Source organism: Euprymna scolopes, chromosome 13 (assembly GCF_053919585.1).
Source record: "Euprymna scolopes isolate OS-2025 chromosome 13, ASM5391958v1, whole genome shotgun sequence".
NCBI lineage: Eukaryota > Metazoa > Mollusca > Cephalopoda > Sepiida > Sepiolidae > Euprymna > Euprymna scolopes.
In genome coordinates, this window is record NC_136494.1 from 27,837,267 (window position 1) to 27,861,357 (window position 24,091).

The window sequence follows — 24,091 nt, forward strand, 5'->3', positions numbered from 1 at the left end:
GAAATATATCTAGCATAATCTATCTATTATATCTATAAAAGTGAGAATGTGTGTGAAAGAGAGAGAGAGAGAACAATTCTCAACCTATATATTCAACAAATTCTATCTTTACAGATTTGAAAATTTGTATATAGGGTATTCAGACATTTGGAAATATATCTAGCATAATCTATTATATCTATAAAAGTGAGAATGTGTGTGTGAGAGAGAGAGAAAGAACAATTCTCAACCTATATACTCAACAAATTTTTTATCTACAGATTTAAAAATTTGTATATAGGGTATTCAGACATATAGAAATATATCTAGCATAACCTATCTATTATATCTATAAAATGACCATGTGTGTGTGTGTGAGAGAGAGAGAGAGAGTCAGAGAGAGAGAGAGAACAATTTTCAGCTTGTGTGTGTGTGAGAAAGAGAGAGAGAGAAAGAGAGGAAGGAAAATTCTCACCCTATATATTCAACAAATTTTTTATCTACATATTAGAAAATTTGGATATAGGGTATTCAGACGTATGGAAATATATCTAGCATAATCTATCTATTATATCTATAAAAGTGAGAATGTGTGTGTGAGAGAGAGAGAAAGAGAGAGAGAGAACAATTCTCAACCTATATATTCAACTAATTTTTTATCTACAGATTTGAAAATGTGTATATTGGGTATTCAGACATATGTAAATATATCTGGCATAATCTATGTATTATATCTATAAAAGTGTGAATGTGAGTGATGGAAAGAGCAAAAAATTCTCAACCTATATAACCTATAAAAGTGAGAATATGTGTGAGAGAGAGAGAGAGAGAGAGAACAATTCTCAACCTATATATTCCACACATTTTTGGGCACAGATTTGGAAATTTGTATATAGGGTAGGCAGACATATAGAAATATATCTAGCATAATCTATCTATTATATCTATAAAAGTGAGAACTTGTGTGTGTGTGTGTGTGTGAGAGAGAGAGAGAGAACAATTCTTAACCTACATACTCAACAAATTTTTTACCTACAGTTTAGAAAATTTGTATATAGGGTATTCAGACATATGGAAATATATCTAGCATAATCTATCTATTATAACTACAAAAGTTAGAATGTGTGTGTGAGAGAGAGAGAGAGAGAGAGAACAATTCTAAACCTATATATTCAACAAATTTTTTATCTACAGATTTGAAACTTTGTATATAGGGTATTCAGACATATGGAAATATATCTAGCATAATCTATCTATTTTATCTATAAAAGTGAGAATGCGTGTGTGTGAGATAGCGAGAGAGAGAGAGAGAAAAGGAGAGAGATAAAAATTCTCAACCTATACATTCAACAAATTTTTTATCCACAGATTTGAACATTTGTATATAGGGTGTTCAGACATATAGAAATATATCTAGCATAATCTATCTATTATATGTATAAAAGTGAGAATGTGTGTGTGTGTGAGAGAGAGGACAATTGTCAACCTATGTATACAACAAATTTTTTATCTACAGATTTCAAAATTTGTATATTGGGCATTCAGACATATTTCAATATATCTGGCATAATCTGTCTATTATATCTATAAAAGTGAGAATGTGTGTGATAGAGAGAGAGAGAGAACAATTCTCAACCTATATACTCAACAAATTTTTTATCTACAGATTTGAAAATTTGTATATAGGGTATTCAGACATATGGAAATATATCTAGCATAATCTATTATATCTATAAAAGTGAGAATGTGTGTGTGTGTGAGAGAGAGAGAGAGAGAGAGAGAACAATTCTCAACCCATATACTCAACAAATTCTTTATCTACAGATTTTAAAATTTGTATATAGAGTATTCATACAAATAGAAATATATCTAGGATAATCTTTCTATTATATCTATAAAAGTGAGAATGTGTGTGTGTGTGAGCGAGAGAGAGAGAGAGAGAGAGAACTGTTCTCAACCTATACATTCAACAAATTTTTATATATAGGGTATTCAGAAATATCGAAATATATCTAGCATAATCTATTATATCTTTAAAAGTTAGAATGTGTGTGTGTGAGAGATAGAGAGAACAATTCTCAACCTATGCACTCTAAAAATTTTTTATCTACAAATTAGAAAATTTGTATATAGGGTATTCACACATATGGAAATATATCTAGCATAATCTATCTATTATATCTATAAAAGTTAGAATGTGTGTGTGAGGTAGCCAGAGAGAGAGAGAGAGAGAGTAAGAACAATTTTCAACCTATATATTCAACAAATATTTGATCTACAGATTAGAAAATTTGTATATAGGGTATTCAGACATATGGAAATATATCTAGCATAATCTATCTATTATATCTCTAAAATTGAGAATGTGTGTGTGAGAGAGAGAGAGAGAACAATTTTCAACCTATATACTCAACAAATTTTTTTATCTACAGATTTGAAAATTTGTATATAGGGTATTCAGACATATGGAAATATATCTAGAGTAATCTATCTATTATATCTATAAAAGTGAGAATGCGTGTGTGTGAGAGAGAGAGCGACACAGAACAATTCTCAACCTATATATTCAACAAATTTTTTATGTACAGATCTGAAATATCACATTTGTATAGAAGTAGAAATCTTGATACCTACTCTGATACCTAATAAAAGAAAGGACACTCTTTAGGGCGGATTTTGATTATAACAAGTCACTAATTAGAAATTATAATAAACATTCTAATAATTTAAGAATTTTACCAAAATAAAATTGCATGGTAATCACCCAATTTCTGCCACAAAATTTTGATTGGCAGAACCCATAAACATAAAATATATATTTTCTAATTTCATCTTTTTTTTTTCTTTTTACATAATCTGGTTTGATGTTTTCCCAAATATTCAAATCACTATATTTTGCTGCTTAATATCAAATACAGCAACTGAGTTATTTTTATGCATCAAACAATTACATTTTCTCATTCATCCAAACTAATCACTGAACATCAATTTCATATTTTCTTCACTAAAATATTACTGTGCTTGATGTCATCAAGTGGAGCGGATCATTTTTTTTTCATTTGTTCACACATTTTTCCAATTTATATATATTTTAAAGATTCTTAGCCTATGTCATTGCATACCAATCTGTTTATTAAAAGTTAAGGTTCACTGTAAACACATATGTTACACCAAAATAAAAACGCTTCAGATAATGTCTTGATATTCAATTCAGTTTCTCACATGACATCTTATGAAGTTAGTAGAAATGTTACAGACTTTTGAATCTCAAACACTTTCAATACTGTGCACTGATATTTTCTTTTTTGCAATATAAGCACATTCATGATTTTTTTTACAAACGTTAAAACTTTCACATTGTGTAGCAATATACTGAAACAATTATAAAAATATTTGTTTTTATTTTGAATGATGCAGGGCATCTGAAGAGAGATTTTTCTAACAAAATGAAAGTATAATTTTTAGCAATAGGTATCTAGGAAAAGGCCACTACATATGTTATAAGTTCCAAATTTCCACAACCTGGCCAATACTGGTACATGCTAGCAAATTTAGATTTGCAATTACAAAATATGATTCTAATTTTTTCCTTTGCTCTTTATTCTAACACTACACTAAGTTTACTGTGTTATTTCGCTACAGTTGATATTGTGTAGAACAATAAGAAAATCATAGTGAACAATGCATTCAACAAAATTTCACACACATTTCTAGATACCTATATCTAATAAGTTCAAAAGAAAGGACACACTTAGGGAGGTATTTTGGTGGTCAAGTCACTAAAAAGAGATTAGCTGGTTTCCCGGCATAGCCCAGGATATAATAAAGATTGACTGAAATACATGTTCTAGCTGGTTTCTAGGCGTTGCCAGGGATGTAATATAGACACATTATGTTGTATATTACCTGTTCTCTTCTCCCTAAGGTAAAACAATTTCATATACATGCTGTAAATTACCTATGCTAGGGATAAAACATGAACAATATCAGTCCTAGGGTAGATAAAACAAATAATACATAGAGATGAAAGATTCCTCTCCCCTAAGAATCAAACATATGTTCAATATCTGCTTTTGTTTTTTCATTGTTTATACGGTCCCGAGCAACGCCGGGTAGCCCTGCTAGTCTATATATATAAAAGCCAAACGTCTGTGTGTATGTATGTTTGTTTGTAACGCTAAAACTTTTGAAAGACGGAACCAAACTTGACAAATTTGGTATCATATCGAAGCCCCATCACCCGGATGACAAATATCGAAATTTCACGTCAAACGGACCACTAGAAGTTGGTCAACTGATCAGTTATCTTCGAGGGGGGCCCCCAAAAAACCTGTCATTATCTATATATATAAAAGACAAATGTTTGTTTGTAACGCTAAAACTTGAGATGAAAGATTCCTCTCCCCTAAGAATAAAACATATGTTCAATATCTGCTTTTGTTTTTTCATTGTTTATACGGTCCCGAGCAACGCCGGGTAGCCCTGCTAGTCTATATATATAAAAGACAAACGTCTGTGTGTATGTATGTTTGTTTGTAACGCTAAAACTTTTGAAAGACGGAACCAAACCTGACAAATTTGGTATCATATCGAAGCCCCATCACCCGGATGACAAATATCGAAATTTCACGTCAAACGGACCACTAGAAGTTGGTCAACTGATCAGTTATCTTCGAGGGGGGCCCCCCAAAAAAACCTGTCATTATCTATATATATAAAAGACAAATGTTTGTTTGTAACGCTAAAACTTGAGATGAAAGATTCCTCTCCCCTAAGAATAAAACATATGTTCAATATCTGCTTTTGTTTTTTCATTGTTTATACGGTCCCGAGCAACGCCGGGTAGCCCTGCTAGTAACAATTAAACGACAGTCATGCGGAAGAAAAAGATGTAAGTGTGACACACAAAATAACACACGCTATCGTATTAATATGTAGATTTAGTATTTTTACTTATGCAAGATGGGTTCTTTTTTTGTTTTTTTTTTCAATGTATAGTCTCAGAAATCAATGGGCCCCTTCGTATTGCCCATTATTCGATGAATCCTTAGGATCATGATTAAATTTTATAACATATATATTGTATGTATATATGCGACGTATATGTTATATCCCGATTCGAATCTCGCTATATTCAGCCACTCTGATGAGCCGTAGACGACGAAACACGTGTCAGTGGATAATTATATTTTAAAAACAATACATATGCCGCTCCCCATTTGGGAGTATACCAAATTGGTCAAAGGGAAAATTATTCCAAACTCGCATTTAGGTAAAAATGCACTTTCATATAAATAATTGAATTCATTCAAAACGTATAGCAAAAACAAATAAAATAACATAAAATCACTAGCAGGGAGACCCAACGTTGGATTGTAGAATTCTGATATATCTGACTCTTAGAATTTTGAGATATTTGACTCTGATCATTAGAATTCCAAGACACCTGACTCTGACTTCAAAATTTAAACTCGTCCAATATTCAGACTTTTCATCGATTCTTCAGAGATTAAAAAATGCCGTACTCCGACTCCTAGCAAATTACAAATCCAACTCTTGACTCCTTTCAAAACCTCCAATTCCATGACCATGATAGAAACTGCTTCCCTTCAGATTACAACATGATCGTCTTTAGATGCAATGTTAACAAGTGAAGTATGCATGGTCCTCCATGAGTGCACAGTGAACGAGGCATAAAAAAATAACTAAGTTCAGCATTTCCTTCCTTTCATTTAGCCCCAAAAGTCTCCAGGGTACGTCAAATCCTGGTGAAAATGAACAAACGGTGCCGTTTTAGGCCTTAACATATGTAAATTTTAGTTCTGCACCATGCAAAAAAAGAAATGACTAAGTCCATCATTGCCCTCTTCCACATTTAGCCCCAAAAGTCCCCAAGGCCTTAACATATTTAAATTTGAGTTCAGCACCATGCAAAACTTCTAAATGGACATACACAGAAAATTTTGGACAAGTATAGTAAAATAGTCCCAAAAATGGAGTGTTTTTATTAGCCCTAAAAGAGCCCCTGGGGCACACCCAAGAATTATTGCGAAGTATAGACAAACAAATTTATATAGAAATCAGTTAGTTACAACTTTTCAGAAATGTTTATAAAAATCCAAGACATAAATTTTTTTTAACAAGCACAAAGTGTCAACTTTAGCCATTTTAACCCGAAAGGCACCCCTAGGGGGCACAACCAGAGTTTTCCCGGAAAATCCATTCCGTTACTTTTTACTCATATCATGTTTAATGTTTGTGCAAAATTTCCAAAAGTTCCAAGGTGTAGTTATTGAGAAAAGTGCGGACAGACGAACAGGCAAGGGTGAATTTACAGGGCCACCATCCTTTTGTCGGGGGACCAATAAATACTTTTCATAAACCACCCCATAATGAAACAAACTTACTTCAGATACATCGGGATACGTAATTGACAATCAGTTCGACAGTGACATGTTGTTGTCAGGCTGAAGTATGGTTCTATTCAGTCTCAACAGGTTCACCCACTCTGATTTTACCTTCTGTTTGAGAAGGGTTAGTTTATTGTTAATTGCCTGAGGCACCTCTACTAGAGAACGCCGACGGGGCTGCTCAGTCATTTTTGTAGGCCAGAGTATACTAAGACCATTGTTGAGATGATGACATTTTCCTTGTTGACTGAAGTATGTCTCTGGTCCTGTGTAGTTCTAGGAGGTCTACCTTCCCAGGCTTTGCCTTCTCCTTTTGAAAAGAGGTTAGCTTATTGCTAAACGCCTAAGATGCCCTTATCAGGGAATGCCAACAAAACTGCCAAGAACATTTTTTTACATGCTAGGGTGCTGTTCCTCTAGGGCCCTAGCTTTTCAAATTTTACTTTCCAACCCTTGTGTAACATCATCCTGCCATGGAAAGGAGATAACTCCTCGTCTTTCGTCTGACAAACTTTTCATCTGATTAAAAGTTATCCTCGAATGACTATTAGCCTTCTTAAGTGGTAATCCAATAGCGTAAAAAATAAAATAAATTGAAATGTGTGTGTCATCTTTTTTTTACCTTACAAGAAACTCATCACTTACCAAGGCCTGAAGCCCACTCGAGGACAAGGGTTATAGCGTCTAAGGTGGTCAGTGAGACGAAAGCAAAATGATCGAAATCTATATATGCATAAAAGTGACCTTGTCTGTCTATCTGCAAGGAACGGTATCTACCAAACTACTCTGTCAATTTTTGGTCTGCAGGCTTGAAACTTGATTTATAGGGAATTTGGACCTGCTGACCAACTTCGATTTTGAGTTTTAGCCAATAAAAATAACTGCTAAGCAGTCAAAACTGAAAACAAAAAAAAAATGGAGTAAGTCGACTAGACGTGTTATTTCTGTATACGCGCAAATATACATTTATATCTTTAATAGTGTTATTTTTTAAGTTTTTTATTTGCGTATGGATTTAGATTAGATGTTGACGAATAAAGATGAAGAGCCATGTTTTTGTTTCGATTCTACCTTATGGCACGCAAATCATATTTGATTTTCACTTTTGAAATTGTTTGTATATATTGGCTAAAATCTAAATAATCAAATGTTGGCTCTATTATAATTAATATGAAATATGAAATCTGTATAAATTAAAATATCATATTTAAGCGTATTTTACGGCCGAGCAACGCCAGACGGCCTGCTAGTTGTGCAGAATTTGATTGTTTAAGAGTGCAGCTCAACAAGAACTTTTTGTTTACATTGGACTTGAAAGCAACCATGTTTTAGTCAGCTGGAAAGTAGGCCAGTTGTACAGAGTTCCATAAGCCGGGAAGTTCTAAGAAAGAAACTTTGTTCATGGATTTTTTTTTTTGTTTGTTTATTTTAAACCAACCGTCACGCGTTCAAGTTTCAAATGCCATTTTCTTTACTGAATACGCAAATGGCCGCAAGTTGGAAATGGAGCCAGTTTTTTGTTGTTTATTGTTCTATTAGGGTGTGTAGGGTAATACAAAAAAAAAAAGGCGAGAGGGGAAGGAAAAACAAAAATAAATATCTAGTTCATTTGCACAATGTGCATATTTATACTATAACGGCCATTCGCATAGTTTACGAGCTTTTTCAAAAATGTTGTATGCTTGACTGAACGGTGACTGCCTACTTCATGAAGATAGACTTTCTGTGTGGATTTTATCGGTTGATAATTCTTTGCCAAAATTCTAACAAAGTTGTAAGTTCCTGTTTGTTCTGGGGGCTGAAAGAGGGGGGGGGACAAGTAGTTACACAAAAGGTCGATTTTTAATGTAGGGAAATTCCCATTTCCCAAATAGAGGCACTTTGGATTGGGGTAAAAATCAAGGTTTCCATAGTTTAGAAGTATTTCTCCTTCGCTGACCGAGGACATAAAATATGAAGTGTATAAGAAATGGTACTACACTTTGCTCCTAGCCAAAAATATAAGTTGGATTGTAAGTTTTTTTATATAAATTTTCCAAACGTAATGTTTTAGATTTGGCTGTTTAACTCGCTTCAGTGAATTTGGCTGGGGTTTTTTTTTTGGGGGGGGGGGCGTGTGCGCTTATTCAAATTGGCACTTATGGCGGCAATTAAAAAGAATAGAGAGAAATGTACGTATCAGTCAATCACGTAATTCGATCAAGTAGTTTTTGGTCCCCCGACAAAAGAAGGGATTGGACCTAATAATTAACTCTCGTTCATCCGGTTCGTTTGTTCGCACTTTTCTCAATAACCACGTTATGAATTTTTTGGGAAATTTCGCACGAACATTAGTCATGATAAAAGTAAATTTTTCACTTGTGGAGGGGGACCCACATGGTTGGCTTGTTATTTTTATTTTATTATTCAGTTATTAGTTAGATAGTTATTGCCGGCATTCGTTTCTTTCTAGGTAGAATTCTTTCTAGAAAGACATCGGATACTTACCAGGGGGACCAGGTGAAGGTTGTCAACATTCCTAAATAAAAGTGTTTTTTTTTTTTGTTTTTTTGTTTTTTTCTGTGAAACGAACTGGATTCAAACTTGGTACACCCAGGTTGTCAATCGGTGTCATTAACCACCTAGCCACCGTCAACTCTGTTAGCGTTGTTGCTGGCATCGGAGGGACCGCGTGAGGGTTGCCAACATCCTTAAGTGAAAGTGATGTTATGGAAAGTACTATTCAAACTTGGCACTTCCCAGTTCGTTTGTATCGTTATCCTTTTTAACCATCGCCATCTTAACATTTTTTCTTTTGAAAGTTTTTTTTTTTTTTTTTTTTTTATATATATAACGGGTTATGCGGGTAAACGCATTTAAAAATGTATTCATAGTATTTATGCGTGAACAATCGCTTTCTAATTTTATTAATACAATAAATTCCTATGTCTTTTTTTTAATTTCCTTTGCTTTTTATACATTACAATCATCATCACTTTTAAAGAAAAAGGGTTGGAAGCTCATGAGGAAAAAGAAAAATTGTGGAAAAAGCAGACGTTCATATAATTACTTGGGGGTGGGGGGGTCATGTTCAGAGTGAAATGTATTCTTGTGCTCGCTCTCGCTCTCTCTCTCTCTCTCTCTCTCTCTCTCTCTCTCTCCTTTTTTTTTTTTTTTTTCATATATAAAAGAAACATGTCTTCCATTTTCGGAAGAAATTTTGACTGGTGAAAGAAAGATGGTTTTGTTTTTTTTACGAATTGACTCAACATTTGTCACTAGCGACGGAAAATAAATTATGCTTCTTCACTAGTGTTCCCACCCGGCGTTTATCTAGATATTTTTACTAAAATATTAACATAGAATCACATAATTAGGTCAGTAATTTAATCTTATTTTATTATTTATTTTTTGTTTTTTTTGTTCTCCTTGGCTTGTTGTCTCCCAAATTCGAGCTTCGTTTGCGTCTGCAAAATTTTTTAATCACGTGATTACAGGTGTGTAGCGAGAAAAAAATATGCCGCTTATTATGATTTAGCTGTAAAAATAAACTACTTATTTTTTTGGTATTTTCTCATATTTTTTTCCTTACCCATAAATTCCCTCTCAAATCTCCCCTCCTCTTTTTTTTTTTTTTTTTTTTTTTTTTTTGCCTCATCCCAAAACTACGATAAGTAGCTTTTAATGACCATTTTTAGAGGTTGACCCAAATTTCTCCTATTATTAGAGAAATGTATCAGGAAGGACGTACTTTGCTGCATGACAATGAATATTTTTGGAATTTTTCTTGGAAATCTACTAACATATAGACATGCAATAAAAATTAAAAAATAAAAATAAAAAAAATAAAAAGCTTTATAGCTGAGTAAACTCTCAACCACAGTGGTTCCCAACCAGTGTGCCACGCAATGATTACTAGTATGCCGCGACGCCGCGTAGAACTTGTAACTAGAAGCCATTTAATTTCATTTTGTTTAATAAAGACATTTCATTTTTGTACCCGTAATGATATCGTTCAGTTCAAAATCGACGAATTCCAGGAATCTAAACATTTCACGCAACTTTTTTATGATTTATATTAGTGATTGGACGGTTAATCAGATAATCAGGAAGTTTTTTTTTTTTTTTTTACAAAGGAGTCACCACTTATCAAGGCCCGGAGGCTACTTGAGGATAAGGATGAATGAGTGTATAGTGATCAAAGGGAACATGTCATCGTTAGTAGTGGAAATTTAGTAAATTGGATTACTTAAGCGGAGACTCATTCAAGAATTTGTTCACATTGAACTTGAAGACAGCCATATTATAGTCAGTTGGAAAGCAGGAAAACGGAACAGAGTTCCACAGGAGTGCAGTTCTAGGAAAGAAGCTTTGTTCATGGAATCTACATTTAGGTATAGGCACAGATAAAGAGTGGGGAAATTATTGATAGTGGTTTCAACTAGACGAGTGTTTTTCATGAAAGTCGGGTTAGGAGAGGCCATAGATTGAAGCTCAGACGAGCACTTGCCATGAAAATAACGATAAGGCAGAGACAGGCTCGCAATGTCTCTTCTGTGGAGAAAAAAGTTGCAGGAAAGAGAAAAGGGCATCCCCCACTAGGCTACAAAGTCTATTTTGAACTCTGTCAAGGCAGGATAAGCTGCTTCTAGCAGATCCTGCGACAGTAACCCATTCTTGGACATACTTGGCTCATATAGGTAGAGAATTGCATCAAGAGTGAGATATCTACTGAGTGGTAGAACGATCCCACAATTTTTCCAGCAGCCTTGGCAACGGATTTTCAAAGTATTGGGAATCAGCATTGAACTTGTATAATTCAGACCCGTTGTAAGACAAAAAAAGTCCGTTTCAAGCTGATCTAACTTTATATAGTAGCAGTATGAATTATCTTCCAAATAAATACATTGTATGTCTTAGTTGCATAAATTATGAAAATGAAAAAAATTGAACTGATTGATGGAATTAAACTGTTACCAAGCATATTGTAAATGTTTTATTCCAAAAAGGGTTTATGGGTAGAAAATATTTATATTTTTGTCATTGGTGTGGCACGAAAATTTTAAAATGCCAATAATGTGCCGCCATGTAAAAAAAAAAAAAAAGATTGGGAACCACTACTATAACATAATAACACCTACTGTCTAAAACTTTTGATATTTTTAGCCCATGCAAGGCATTTTGCCACTTGGAACATAAAGGGGCTACTATTTGGGATTGTGTGGGGGGGGGGGGTCTGCAAGATCTCTGCTCAGATTACATTTAAACTTCTGCCAGTCAGGGAAACGAGAAACAAGGAGGGAATTCCAAAGTCTGGCAGTCCGAGAGAAGAAATATTCCTTTAATGTTTTAATACTTAATATATCTATTACTAACAGATTCAGTATCTGTCTGTCTGAAATACAGCATAATCACATTGACACACTGGTTCTCATCAGATCAAGTGGGATTACCAAGTGCTGTATGTAAGAGGATGCTGACACCTCTCTCCTACGAGCTCTAAAAATCTAATGTCGTCATCTCATAATATTTCTCCTTTAGGGGAGGCCAATTCAACCCGCCTAGGGTTAATACTACTGCTTTATCTGTCTGAAGACGAAATTGTACTATGACTTTTATTAATTGTACTATTTTTTTAATGCTCAATTCCAGGAAGTAGTGTAGTATCTGTTCTGTTGTCATGAGATTATTCTTCCAGGCATTATGTTCTCCTCAGGGAGGAGGATAGTGTAGTATATGGCCGTTTGTATTGTTTGGATTCTTTGGACTACTGTTCTCATTTTGAGTGTTATTTTCACAACGTTTCGGTTGATGTAACATCCAACCTTTTTCAGGTGTATCTTGTCGAACTCAACTGAAGATGACAACAGTAGTATTATTCCAACAACATGGAAATAAACATTTTGCAATCTAATGTATGTGCGCAGGGCTCTACATTGCGAGTGAAACAGTCACATTTGCGACTAGAAATAATGAAACACTTTTGGCGATTGTATTTCTCTCACTGACAATCTTCCAAAGTTCACTACTGAGTGAAAAATATCTTTTCAGTTTCTTTTTTTTTTTAATAAAACTAGCAAAATCAAATTTGGTTCCTTTAATAATTACAAGAAACCTTCTCTACCACCAATAGCAATGGCTCCAGACTTTATCTGAAAATACATCTTTTAAACTCCTCAGCCTAACGTTCACAGGAAACATGAGTTGGAAAAATTACATTGAGAACATTGCCAGGACCGCTGTGAAAAAGGTAGGTTCTCTCTACCGTGCTAGAAAGCTACTAACGCCCGAAAGTATCCTGTACCTCTATAAGGCCACCATTCGCCCATGTATGGAGTATTGTTGTCATATTTGGGCTGGTGCATCTGCTACTAGTCTCTCACTCCTAGACAAGGTTCAAAAGAGAGTCGCCAACCTAATATGTCTTGAACTATCATCTAAGCTTCAGCCTCTGTCCCATCGATGAAATGTAGCACCCCTCTGCCTGTTCTACAAGTACTTTAACGGTGAATGCTCCAACGAACTGCAAGCACTTGTATCCCCTCGACGTAAATACCCCCGACAAGCAGCAAGATCCCACCCCTTCACAGTTGAGATCCCTAGATGTAAGGGAGCCTTCTACTTCAGTAGTTTCTTCCCCAGAACCGTTAGACTTTGGAATTCCCTTCCAGGTTCCTGCTTCCCCAACTGTACTGACGTGCAGAAGTTCAAGTATAATGTGAACCGACATCTTGCTGCCCAACTCCCCACATAGTACCCCTGTAGCTTATGTCCCTGATAGTAGCCCCCTACATCAAAGTGGCAATATGCCTTGTTTGGGGTGAAAATGTAATAAAAAAAATTTTTTTTAAATAAAACGTTTAATAGAACAATATATCATTTTTTTTTTTTTTTTTTTTTTTAACGAAGGTTGTTTAAAAAACATCTGAAGAAATTTGAATGTTTATACTTTAAAATCTTTGCGTAAAGTTTGGTGCATATTTAGAATTACACTTATTGAAAAAAAAAAATACAACTATATCTTTATGGTATATGTATTCGTCACGGAACGAAGATGTATTCCAAAAATCAGGTGGGTTTGGCGAGTACCTTTTTTTTATTTGGCTAGTAACCGAAAATATTTAGTTATCAAAGGTCAGCTAAAAGACATTGAGGAACATTAGAGCGTGCTTGATTCATCAGGTGAAAGAAGGCGAATGAAATACATTTATACAGGATCGAACGATAAAATTGTCGTCCTAAAGAAAAAAACCACTACAGCTTTATTTTAAAACTTTTATTGATAAAAAAATCAATTCAGGTAACTTGATTATGTAGTAGAGCTGGCATCTATTCAATGTAGCCGCCTTCAGCCTCAATCACTGCTTCGATATGTATTCGGAACTGGGAGCATGCATTTTCCACAAGCGCCGGCCGGAGCTTGGCAAATACTCGGCAGATAGTGGTGATCAGGCTGGCTTTGGTTTTGTGAGAGGTCATGTTGGTGATGTTCTCAATGTATGACCAAGTGAAGCAGGTCCAGGTCCGAGGAGGAGGAGGAGGGGTCGATGAGAGAAAAATACAGTTGTAGCACTCCTTATGAAGCCAAACCTGGGTCTCTTTGGACTTGTATGCCAGCGCCAAGTCCTGCTGCCACACCCAGAGTCTACTAGCAGCCACTTGATTGCACTAGGGGATCACCACACCCAGGTACACTTTGGTGTTGACTTTCAAGCCGATTTTGAAGATGTGATGTGGCATGAGGTGACTCTCCCTTGAAACCACACAAAAGACTATAATCGTGGGTCAGCTGTGTCCTCAAGCGTTGATCCGTCCAGATTTGCAATTTGAGGATGCTAGCAAAGTCCTTTTGTCATAACTTGGATGGGTAGAGAGCATGAGTTATACAGTGGCGCATCTCCAATCTCGCTCATTGAACATTGTGTCACTTTTAGACATGATAGAAGGCTCCTATCGCTCTTGGGATTTGTACACAACTGGCCAACTAGTAGATGGTCTACAAAAAAAAAAAAAGAAAACCAGTTTTCATCAAACGAAAATGGTATCATGCCGTCTTTTCTATGACAACAATTATATCATTCCACTCTGTGCCTAAAAGGGAGATGATTGACTTATTCAGTTTATTATAAATTACGGCTAATTAAAACATTTAAAATAGATTTAAAAAATTTTTCAAACATTACTCAGTCTAGTAAAAAAAAAAAAAAGTAAAAAACAAACTAACTATGATGAGGCCGGTTTTTTCTGTTACTGCTTAGTTCAAGAGTCTCCAAAGGTTTTCAATGGAAGGGGTGATATTGCTGACATTTTAGAGCTATCCGGTAGGTGTATCAGAATTTTTGTAGGAATTTTTGACACTCCTAACACGAAACTGCGAATAAAATATAAAAATCTCGTAATTTCTCTGTTAAAAGTGGGGTATTTATTTTCTTTATGGATTATACTTCCAAAATAAACTATTAAAGTTGTTTTAAAAGTAATAGAAATATTTTTTTTTTTTTAAACAGTAATGAATTTTCCGTACTCAATATTTTTCAATTTTTAAACTTTAAAAATCTATCAAAATTTTTCTATTGATTCTATTTTTACGATATTTTCAGAGTCAATGTGAAATGTTATGTTCTTTCCAATAAATCGAATATAATATTTTAGACAAACGTTTTTTTTTTTTAATTCACGCCACCCCCATTTTCAAGTTTCTATTAAAAAGTAAATAATTAATTTACTCACCGAAAAGTAAATAATTAATTTACTCACAAATTGAAGAGAAAAGGTCAATAAATAATATATTCAAATTTAAAACAAAAAAACGTAGTGTTTTTTAGAATTTTGCCTATAAAGTTTGAAGTTTAAAACCTTTTTTTTTTTAACCACGTTATTTGTTTTTTAGTTATTTTTTTTTAGTTATTTTTTTTTAATGGAACCTTGGTCCTTGCTCCTTTAATTGAAAAAAAAAAATTAGGGATTGAATTACATTTTTCAAGGAGCTTGGAAAGACAGGGGGTCGAATAATTCACGCCTCCCATTTTGAAATGTCCATTAAAAAGTAAATAATTAATTTATGTACCAAAGTCTTATATATCACAAATTGAAGAGAAAAGGTCAATAAATAATATATTAAAATTTAAAAAAACAAACAAACTGTTTTTTAGAAATTTACCTGTAAGTCCGAAGTTTAAAACCTTTTTTTTTTTAAAAAAACACGTTTTTTTTTTTTTTTGTTTTTGTTTTTTTTTTTTAATGAAACCTTGGTCCTTGCTCCTTTAATTGAAAAAAAAAAAAAAATTAGAGCTTGAATTACATTTTTCGAGGAGTTATAAGCTTGGAAAGATAGGGTGGAATTATTCACTATTTTCACGAAATTTCTGACACACCTAGCTATGCGGCCCAAAAAAAAAAAAAAAATGATCTGGAAGTGTTTTATACTCTTTTACTCATTTGCTTTTTAATGAAATTGGTTCTCCCAAACCTCATTCTTTGAATCATTTTCTGAAAAAAAAAAAAAAAAAAAAATCACCACACTATTTTTACACATTTTCATTTAAAAAAAATTTTTTCTCAAATATTTTTACGTTTTTCTAAGATCTCGGTGGGCCAGATTTGTTGAGCCAAATCTAGTCCATAGGCTGTAGTTTGGAGACCCCCTGGTGTATACTAATATTTTCAACTGATAAGTAAGTCCATAAGTTTTTCTTTTATTTTATTTTGAACTGCCGTATCTCAATAGGAATAAGCACCAAAACATGTTTGTTATTTCTGTGTTTCTATGTTTCTCTTTTTTTATTCTTAAAAGCAAAATAATCAAGATGCAAATTTATCAAAGCTTAAAAATCCAGTGTTTAGGTGAATATTTATTATAAATATTACTAGCTGTCCCTACTTGGCGTTGCTCGGCAAAGCGTAGTATAGAACAGTTTATTATATGTCCAGGCAAAAAAAAAAAATGAAATAAATAATAATGACCTACTCTTTTGCTTTTTAGTGAAACTGGTTCTCCAAAACCTCATTCTTTTAATTATTTTTCTGAACAAAAAGGAAAGCCACCACAATATTTTTACACTTTCTATTGGTACTTATTTGTTTCCCCACGAAAGCAAAATGTGACACAAGGTCGTTTTTAATGTGGAGGTAAATCAGCTCCCCAAAAAGGGACACTCTGGAAGGAGGCAAAAATAAAAATTGCCTTGGCATAGAAGGGTATCCAATCCATTAAAAAATGAAAAATTAACTTAAGTGTAGATTCAGGACAGATGCTACACTGTGATCTTAGCCCGAAAATTTTTTTTTTTTTACTTTCTTAAAAAAAATTTTTTTTTTTTTTTTTTACTTAAAATTTTTTTTTTTTTTTTACTTTCTTAAAATTTTTTTTTTTTTTTAACTTTTACTTTCTTAAAAAAAATGCCTAAGATAGAAGAGTTTCTCCTACATTGACTAAAAACAAATTTAAGACGGCATCAGAACAGATACTACACTGATCTTGACACGGAGGCCACTTTCTATTTCAAAAAAAAATTTTTCCTGGATATTTTTACGTTTTTCATAAGAGATCCATGGGCAGGATTAATGACAGATCTGACCCACGGGCCTATTTGGAGAACCTTGACTTAGATACTGCAAGATTGTTTATGTTCTGTATTCTCTCTTCCATTTTGTCCGCATTACGCAATACTGATGAGACATACTGTCAAAGGAGATGACAACGAGTGCAAGAGGAAAACGAGTTAATACATTTTTCAAAGGCATTATTAGTTCTCTACATCTATTTTTTCAGCTGATAACAGACTTGCCAGCTGACATCCTTCCTCATCTATCCCACAGAAACAAAGTTCTTTAAAAAAAAAAAAAGTTATGGTAATTTAGTGCATGTAAATTAAATATAATACATGTTCTTCCTCCACCCCTTCATCCTCTTTTTTCTTATTTCATCATCATCATCGATTTAACATCCGTTTTACAGGGTGGAACGATAAACTTGTCGCCCTAAAGGAAAAAACACTACAGCTTTATTTTAAAACTTTTATTGAAAAAAAAAGAAAATCAATTCAGTTAACTTGATTATGTAGTAGCGCTGACATCTATTCAATGTAGCCGCAATATGGGTCCAGAACTGAGAGCATACCTTTTCCACAAGCACCGGTGGGAGTTTGGCAAATACTCGGCAGATAGCGGTGACCAGGCTGGCTTTTAGTGTTGTGGGAGGTCATGTTGGTGATGTTCTCGACGTATGACCAAACGAAGTAGTCCAGCAGGTTCAGGTCAGGGGAGGAGGGGGATAGTGAGAGAAGGATACAAAGTCGTAGCACTCCTTCTGAAGCCAAGCCTGGGTCTTTTTGAACTTGTGGGCAGCTTCCAAGTCCTGCTTCCACACCCAGGGTCTGCCAGTGGCCACCTGATTGCACCAGGGGATCACCACACTCTTCAACACATCCAGGTACATTTTGGTGTTGACTTTTCAGCCAACTTCGATAAACTGTGAGGTGGCATGATGTGGTCCTCATTTGAAACCACACCAAAGACTATAACCGTGACTGGAAACTTTGTTTTCGTCCCCCCCCCCCCCCCGGGCACGTTCCTGTTGTCATAACTTGGATGGGTAGCGAGCATGAGTTGTACAGTGGCACATCTCTAATCTTGGTCATTGAACATTGTTTCACTTTCAAACATGATAGAAGGCTCCTATCGCTTTCTTTGTACACAACTGGCCAATTAATAGATGGTACCAAACAGAAAAAGAAAACCGGTTTTCATCAAACAGAAATGGAATCATGTCGTCTTTTCTATGGCGACAATTTTATTATTCCACCTTGTACATACTGGTATGTGTTTGATGACTTTTAGAAATTGACTTTCAAACTAATCTATCTCTGTCTAGGTATTTATTTATCCCTCTTTCTTTCAAATCCATCCATATCACTTCCTCCCATGTTTTTGTTGGTCTTCCTCCGTGAATAAGACCTGCTATCTCAACCGTTCTACGTCTACTAACCCAATGACTCACAATCGTTCTTGGCCTTTTGGCAGGGAGCAAAGTATAGTATCTGTTCTGATATTACACTTCATCTTTTCTGACCTCATTCAGTGGAGGAGAAATCCTTCTAGATTGAGGCACTTTTTATTTTTGTTCCTATCCAGAGTGCCCCTTTTTGGGAGCTGGATTTTCCTTGCAATAAAAACCGACCTTGTGTCTAACTCTACCCTCGTGGGGAGGCAAGTAAATAGGAGCATAATGATACTGTCCAGAGTTAATCTTCTGAAGTCGTTAGAACAAAATCTTCCATTGAGACTCGCATTACACATCCGTCACATTCTCATATCATTCCTCTCCATGCAACGCATATCCTTAACCCTCACTGGCCAGGTTTCATGTCCATACATCTTCACACTGGTATGCATGCCAAAAACACATGACAATAAGTACAAGAGGAAAATGAGTTGATACACTTCCCAAGGGCATGAGTTCCCCACATCCATTTTGCCAGCTGATAACAGACTTGATGGCCAACATCCTCTCTTGTCTATCAAACAACAACAAAAAACAGTTATGGTAATTGAGAACATGTAAACTAAATGTAAAGCATGCCCCCCCCCACCTTCTTTTTTTTTTAATGCTTCTATTGAATCATCATCATCATCATCATCATCATGTTTGGTTTAACATACATTTTTACATGCTGACTTGTGTTGAATGGCTTTTAGAAATTGACTTCCAAACTAAGCTCATCTGGATGATGAAACAGTGCTATGAAATTTGTTAAATAGACAATTTATTAAATAATCATTTGATAATATATTATTGTCATTTGATAATATATTGACATTTCATATTCCATTATTTGTCATTTGAAAATATATTATTGTCATTTAATAATATATTGACATTTCATATTCCATTATTTGTCATTTGAAAGTATATTATTGTCATTTGAAAATATATTATTGTCATTTGATAATATATTATTGTCATTTGATAATATATTGTCATTTGATAATATATTATTGTCATTTGATAATATATTATTGTCATTTGATAATATATTATTGTCATTTGATAATATATTATTGTCATTTGATAATATATTATTGTCATTTGATAATATATTATTGTCATTTGATAATATATTATTTTATTTGATAATATATTATTGTCATTTGATAATATATTATTGTCATTTAATAATATATTGACGTTTCATGTTCCATTATTTGTCATTTGATAATATATTATTGTCATTTGATAATATATTATTGTCATTTGATAATATATTATTGTCATTTAATAATATATTATTGTCATTTGATAATATATTATTGTCATTTAATAATATATTGACGTTTCATGTTCCATTATTTGTCATTTGATAATATATTATTTTATAGTCCATTATTATTTGTTAAATAGAAAATTTTATTTTACAATTGGTGAGTAGCAGTAGTCTTCCATGGATGCACATAAGATGTCTGTTTTAACGGTCACTTAAATATGAAATTCATTATCATATTTTGTTTAACATCAGTTTTATATGCTGGCATATGTTGGACGACTTCTAGAAATTGACTTCCAAACTATCTTTGCTTGTGTTTTTAATCATCTCTCCTTCTCTCATGCTTTCCTTGGTCTTCCTCTGTGAACTGAACCTGATACCTCAACTGTTGTACATCTACTAAGCTCCAAACTCTCATCTGGTACTTCTTGTGGTGCTAAATTATGATATTCTTTTAAAAGTAGTGTTGGGACAATCGGAATCGGGAATCGGAAAAATCAGCTTTTTGGGGAATCCTATTTTTCTGATGCCAAAATCGATTCCTTTAATGATCTTTTTTATTTGATTTTGGTTTAAGAAACATCTTCCACTGCTTGTAAGTAATAATAAAATAATAAATATTTATTGATTTTAACTTTCAGTAAGACTAAAATCTCTAGATCACCGCCTCACAAGTGTATTTTTACATTTGAGAAAATGCTGGCACATTTAAGATGTGTTTTTTTACAGTAATCGGAGACAAAATAACACTTTTGAATCGGTAATTTAGTATAGAATCGGTAATTGTATCGGAATCGGAGGAAAATACTGGAATCGTCCCATCACTATTTAAAAGTAAAAATAAAAGACCATCTGGACAGAAATCAACCCTTGACTAGCCTCTGCTCCTTTTAGCCTTTGCCCTTTGACACACTCAGATTTTATGATCTCAGCAACCACTTATTAACGTTGGGTAACACTCTGCAGAAATTATAAGTGTTTTTTTTTTTATTTCCTTAAATAAAAATGTTCTTGGGTCATCTTTTTTAACAATCCTAAGGAACTCTTTGACATTTACATACACTTTTTTCTTTGGTTTTTTCTTTCCTTTTTATTTTTGACTTCTAAGTTGGCCAACTGTATCACAGTTGCTTGCTTATAATCATTAGAAAACAATTCAAAAGCAAGAATACAAAGCAACATCAATTAGTGTTTGTTTAAGCTGTTGACTAATATCTTACGTTTCTTTATTTCCTTATCTTCTAATATATAAAGTAAAGTTAGTCTCTTTATAGTGTTTTGTCATCGATAGCTTTCTTCTTACAAAATCAGTATTTAATTACAGTTTGTCAGTTTTTCTTGTAGATCGTTGCTTGTTTAAAAGGGGGAAAAACTGTAATTCGATTTGATTCCTTCCAGAAAATAATTTGTCCAGATCAGCTAATAAAAATGTTTTCATTATGAAATAATACTTTCAAAGGATGTGGCTTACAAAATGATGTGCTAACCACGCGATACACATCAGCCAGATTTGACTTTAATACAACCGTCAACAAGATCGGACATTGAAGTTTCTCTTCTAGGGCAATCGCTTGTGGACTTAACATCACAACCAAAATGATAAAATATTTTTAAAAAAACACACACACATATTACAAAATCTTCTATGATTCGGCTGGAGTCCACTGAAAGTCTTAGAAAAAAAATTTTTTTAAATAAATTTTTAATTATTATGTAACACCATGTATACTGTAAATAGATTTTTATGATACTTGTGCAGTATATTAACCGTTCCATTCTTTTAGATAAGATTTTCAAGTTAAATTCAATCTTTACAAAATCCTTTGTTAAATTTTTAAGTGAAAGTACAGAATAGTTACAAAATGGCTTCCTCATCCTATGTTAAGAATGGGTTCCTAAATAATAGCGTTTTTTTTTTTTTGTTTTTTTTTTTCAGCATGATCCGTATTCTGCATGTCTTTATTTTTCTATGAAAAAAGATAAATAAATAGAACTGTTGAACCCCAAATGTTTCTGTGCTGTGTCATAACTTTTTCAACCATTGCTGTTAAAATGAAGATGAAAATCAATGCACGTCATCAATCAGATGTATAATGGCTGTTAACAGCAATGAAAAAGAGAAGTAAGAACAAAATACTACTACATGTTATCAATGCAACAAATCTCCAGCTGTTTTACATAATTAACAATAGTTCAGATAATCTGTTAATATCAAAGAATTCATGCACTTTCAAGTAAGAGCTATTGTATTTTGACACTAAATAACCCCAAAATTGGGCAGGGATTGTCATAACCAATGATGTAATTGTCTATCGAATTTAAACCTTTAAACAGTTAAAAACCTTTCTGATCTATTATGACGACTGCTTGATTTAACATCATATAAGGTAATTTTTATACAGTGGCCCCTCTACATATGAGCTACTCTATTTACAAGAAATTCGAGACACGAGATGTCTTCCGAGCAAAAATCTTGATCTACATACGAGAGAAAATCCAAGTTATGAGCGTTTCCAGATGCTACCGCTAGGTGGCTGAGTGTATGAGACTGCCCAGAATCAGCTCCTTCCAGTTAGCATATGTGTTTTCCACCATACAGACTTCCTCCCACATCTCTCTCCTTCACTCCTCCACCATCACGCATTCACCTCCGTTAACTGCCGCCGTCTTTCTCCTTAGTAAGTGCTCATAATAAACTCACATTTTATTTCCTTAATATTATCTTATTTATCTTATTACTGTTTTTTTTTTGTTTTGTTTTTTTTTTAATTACTATTTGAATGTTTTTTTAGTAATCAGGGTGATGTGTTTTATAGTTAATTGACTTGGATGATTAACGGATGAAATATGTTATTTGGTTTTCACTTAATTTTTATGGGAAAATTCGTTCAAGATACGAGAACATCTAGATACGAGCTCAGCAACGAATTAATATCGTATGTAGAGGGGCCACTGTATTCGTATATGAGTTATCACCTTCCACTTTTTTTTTTTTTAATGGCAATGCCCGATTTCTGAAGATGCAATGCAAGAAATTTTTATTTTTTTATTATTTTTTACTCTAGCTACGAGATCAAACTGTCTGAAGATATCGACTTCCTGACTTAAATACCCCAAACATTGATGTTCTTTTGTTTTGTGTTCTTTGTTGCTGTTTTTTTTTCTTCCTTCATCTCTGCAATGCTAAAAACAATTTTTCACAACAAAACCAAACACCATGACTAAATATTTAAAAAAATTATTGGTTTCAATTAAGCATTAAATAACCTAAAAATGGTTGATATGCCGTAAAACAAAACAATCAAACCAAACCAATATCATAAATAAATAAAAAAAACTTTTACCAAAATGACAAGATTTGGCATTAAATAACCTGAAAAGAGTAGGTATGCCGTCAAACAAAACTATAAATTTTTAAAATTTCATCTGGTGTTGCCGTTCTATTCTGTCAAATAATGAAATTACACTTGCGTGGTCTTTGGGCTGTTCTGTTCAAATATGGCACAATAATATTGTGGAGTCTGCGTTTGTGCCAGGCGTCCATATAATGAAATTATGTCACAAACTCCTGCAAGAGTTTTAGAGATAGACCAACCCACAATCAGATATATTTTGAAACTACATTAATCAGAGTACAGTTTGAACAAAGGTGATGTAATAATATCGTGGGGTTTGGATCCATGCCGGAATCTATCAAATGAAAATATTTGTAAGTGCTGCAGTAATATTCATCAGGAGAAGGATACAACTATGGAATTTCTACGGTTCCCGCTAGTAATTTATAAATATTGCAATTTCTAGATAAGCATTTTAATTTAAAACTTTTTTTTTTTTTTTTTTTTGCAGGAGGATGTATCAAAATTTTGGAGTGAAGAAAGAGAGGAAGATGCCATATACAATGTCTATCTGAAAAAAGTCACTTACAAAAGTGCCACAGATGTAAGTATTTATCCTTTTCTTTTTTTCTTTTAGCTGATCAAAGTTAAGCAAGGTTGAGTCTGCTGAGTACAAAATGGGTGACCATTTTGGAGTACAAATGCCTCATAACTGAAGTCTTTCTGCTGATCCTGGCGTTGTCATCTTAAACTTCTTGACACTGGATTCAGTCAATGCAAGTTCAGAAGTGTGATTTGGAATCGCACAACCATTGCTTCACAATAAACTCCTAATGCAGGCATCCTTGCAAGGATTATCAATTGTCTCTTGATCTCTTTGTAAGATTAGCTAAATATTAAATTTTAACTCTATCCCAAAACTCGACAGATAAAATGATTAAATTTTAACTTCATCCCAAAACTCAACAGACAAAATGATTAAATTTTAACTCTACCCCAAAACTGGACAGACAAAATGATTAAATTTTAACTACATCCCAAAACTCAACAGACAAAAATGATTAAATTTTAACTACATCCCAAAACTCGATAGACAAAATTATTAAATTTTAATTCTATCCCAAAA

The 24,091-nt window shown here is 33.6% G+C and overlaps 1 protein-coding gene across 7 annotated transcripts in view; it reads left to right on the forward strand.

Annotated features, from left to right (window-relative positions):
• The window catches only part of LOC145291958 (ral guanine nucleotide dissociation stimulator-like 1), a 270,169-nt gene that overhangs the window by 160,014 nt on the left and 86,064 nt on the right, over positions 1–24,091 (forward strand). For all 7 annotated transcript variants that reach the window (XM_080137892.1, XM_080137887.1, XM_080137891.1 and 4 more), the window contains exon 2: positions 23,477–23,569. In XM_080137892.1, the coding sequence (XP_079994018.1) occupies positions 23,477–23,569 (93 nt within the window). The remainder of the gene's footprint in view (positions 1–23,476; positions 23,570–24,091) is intronic.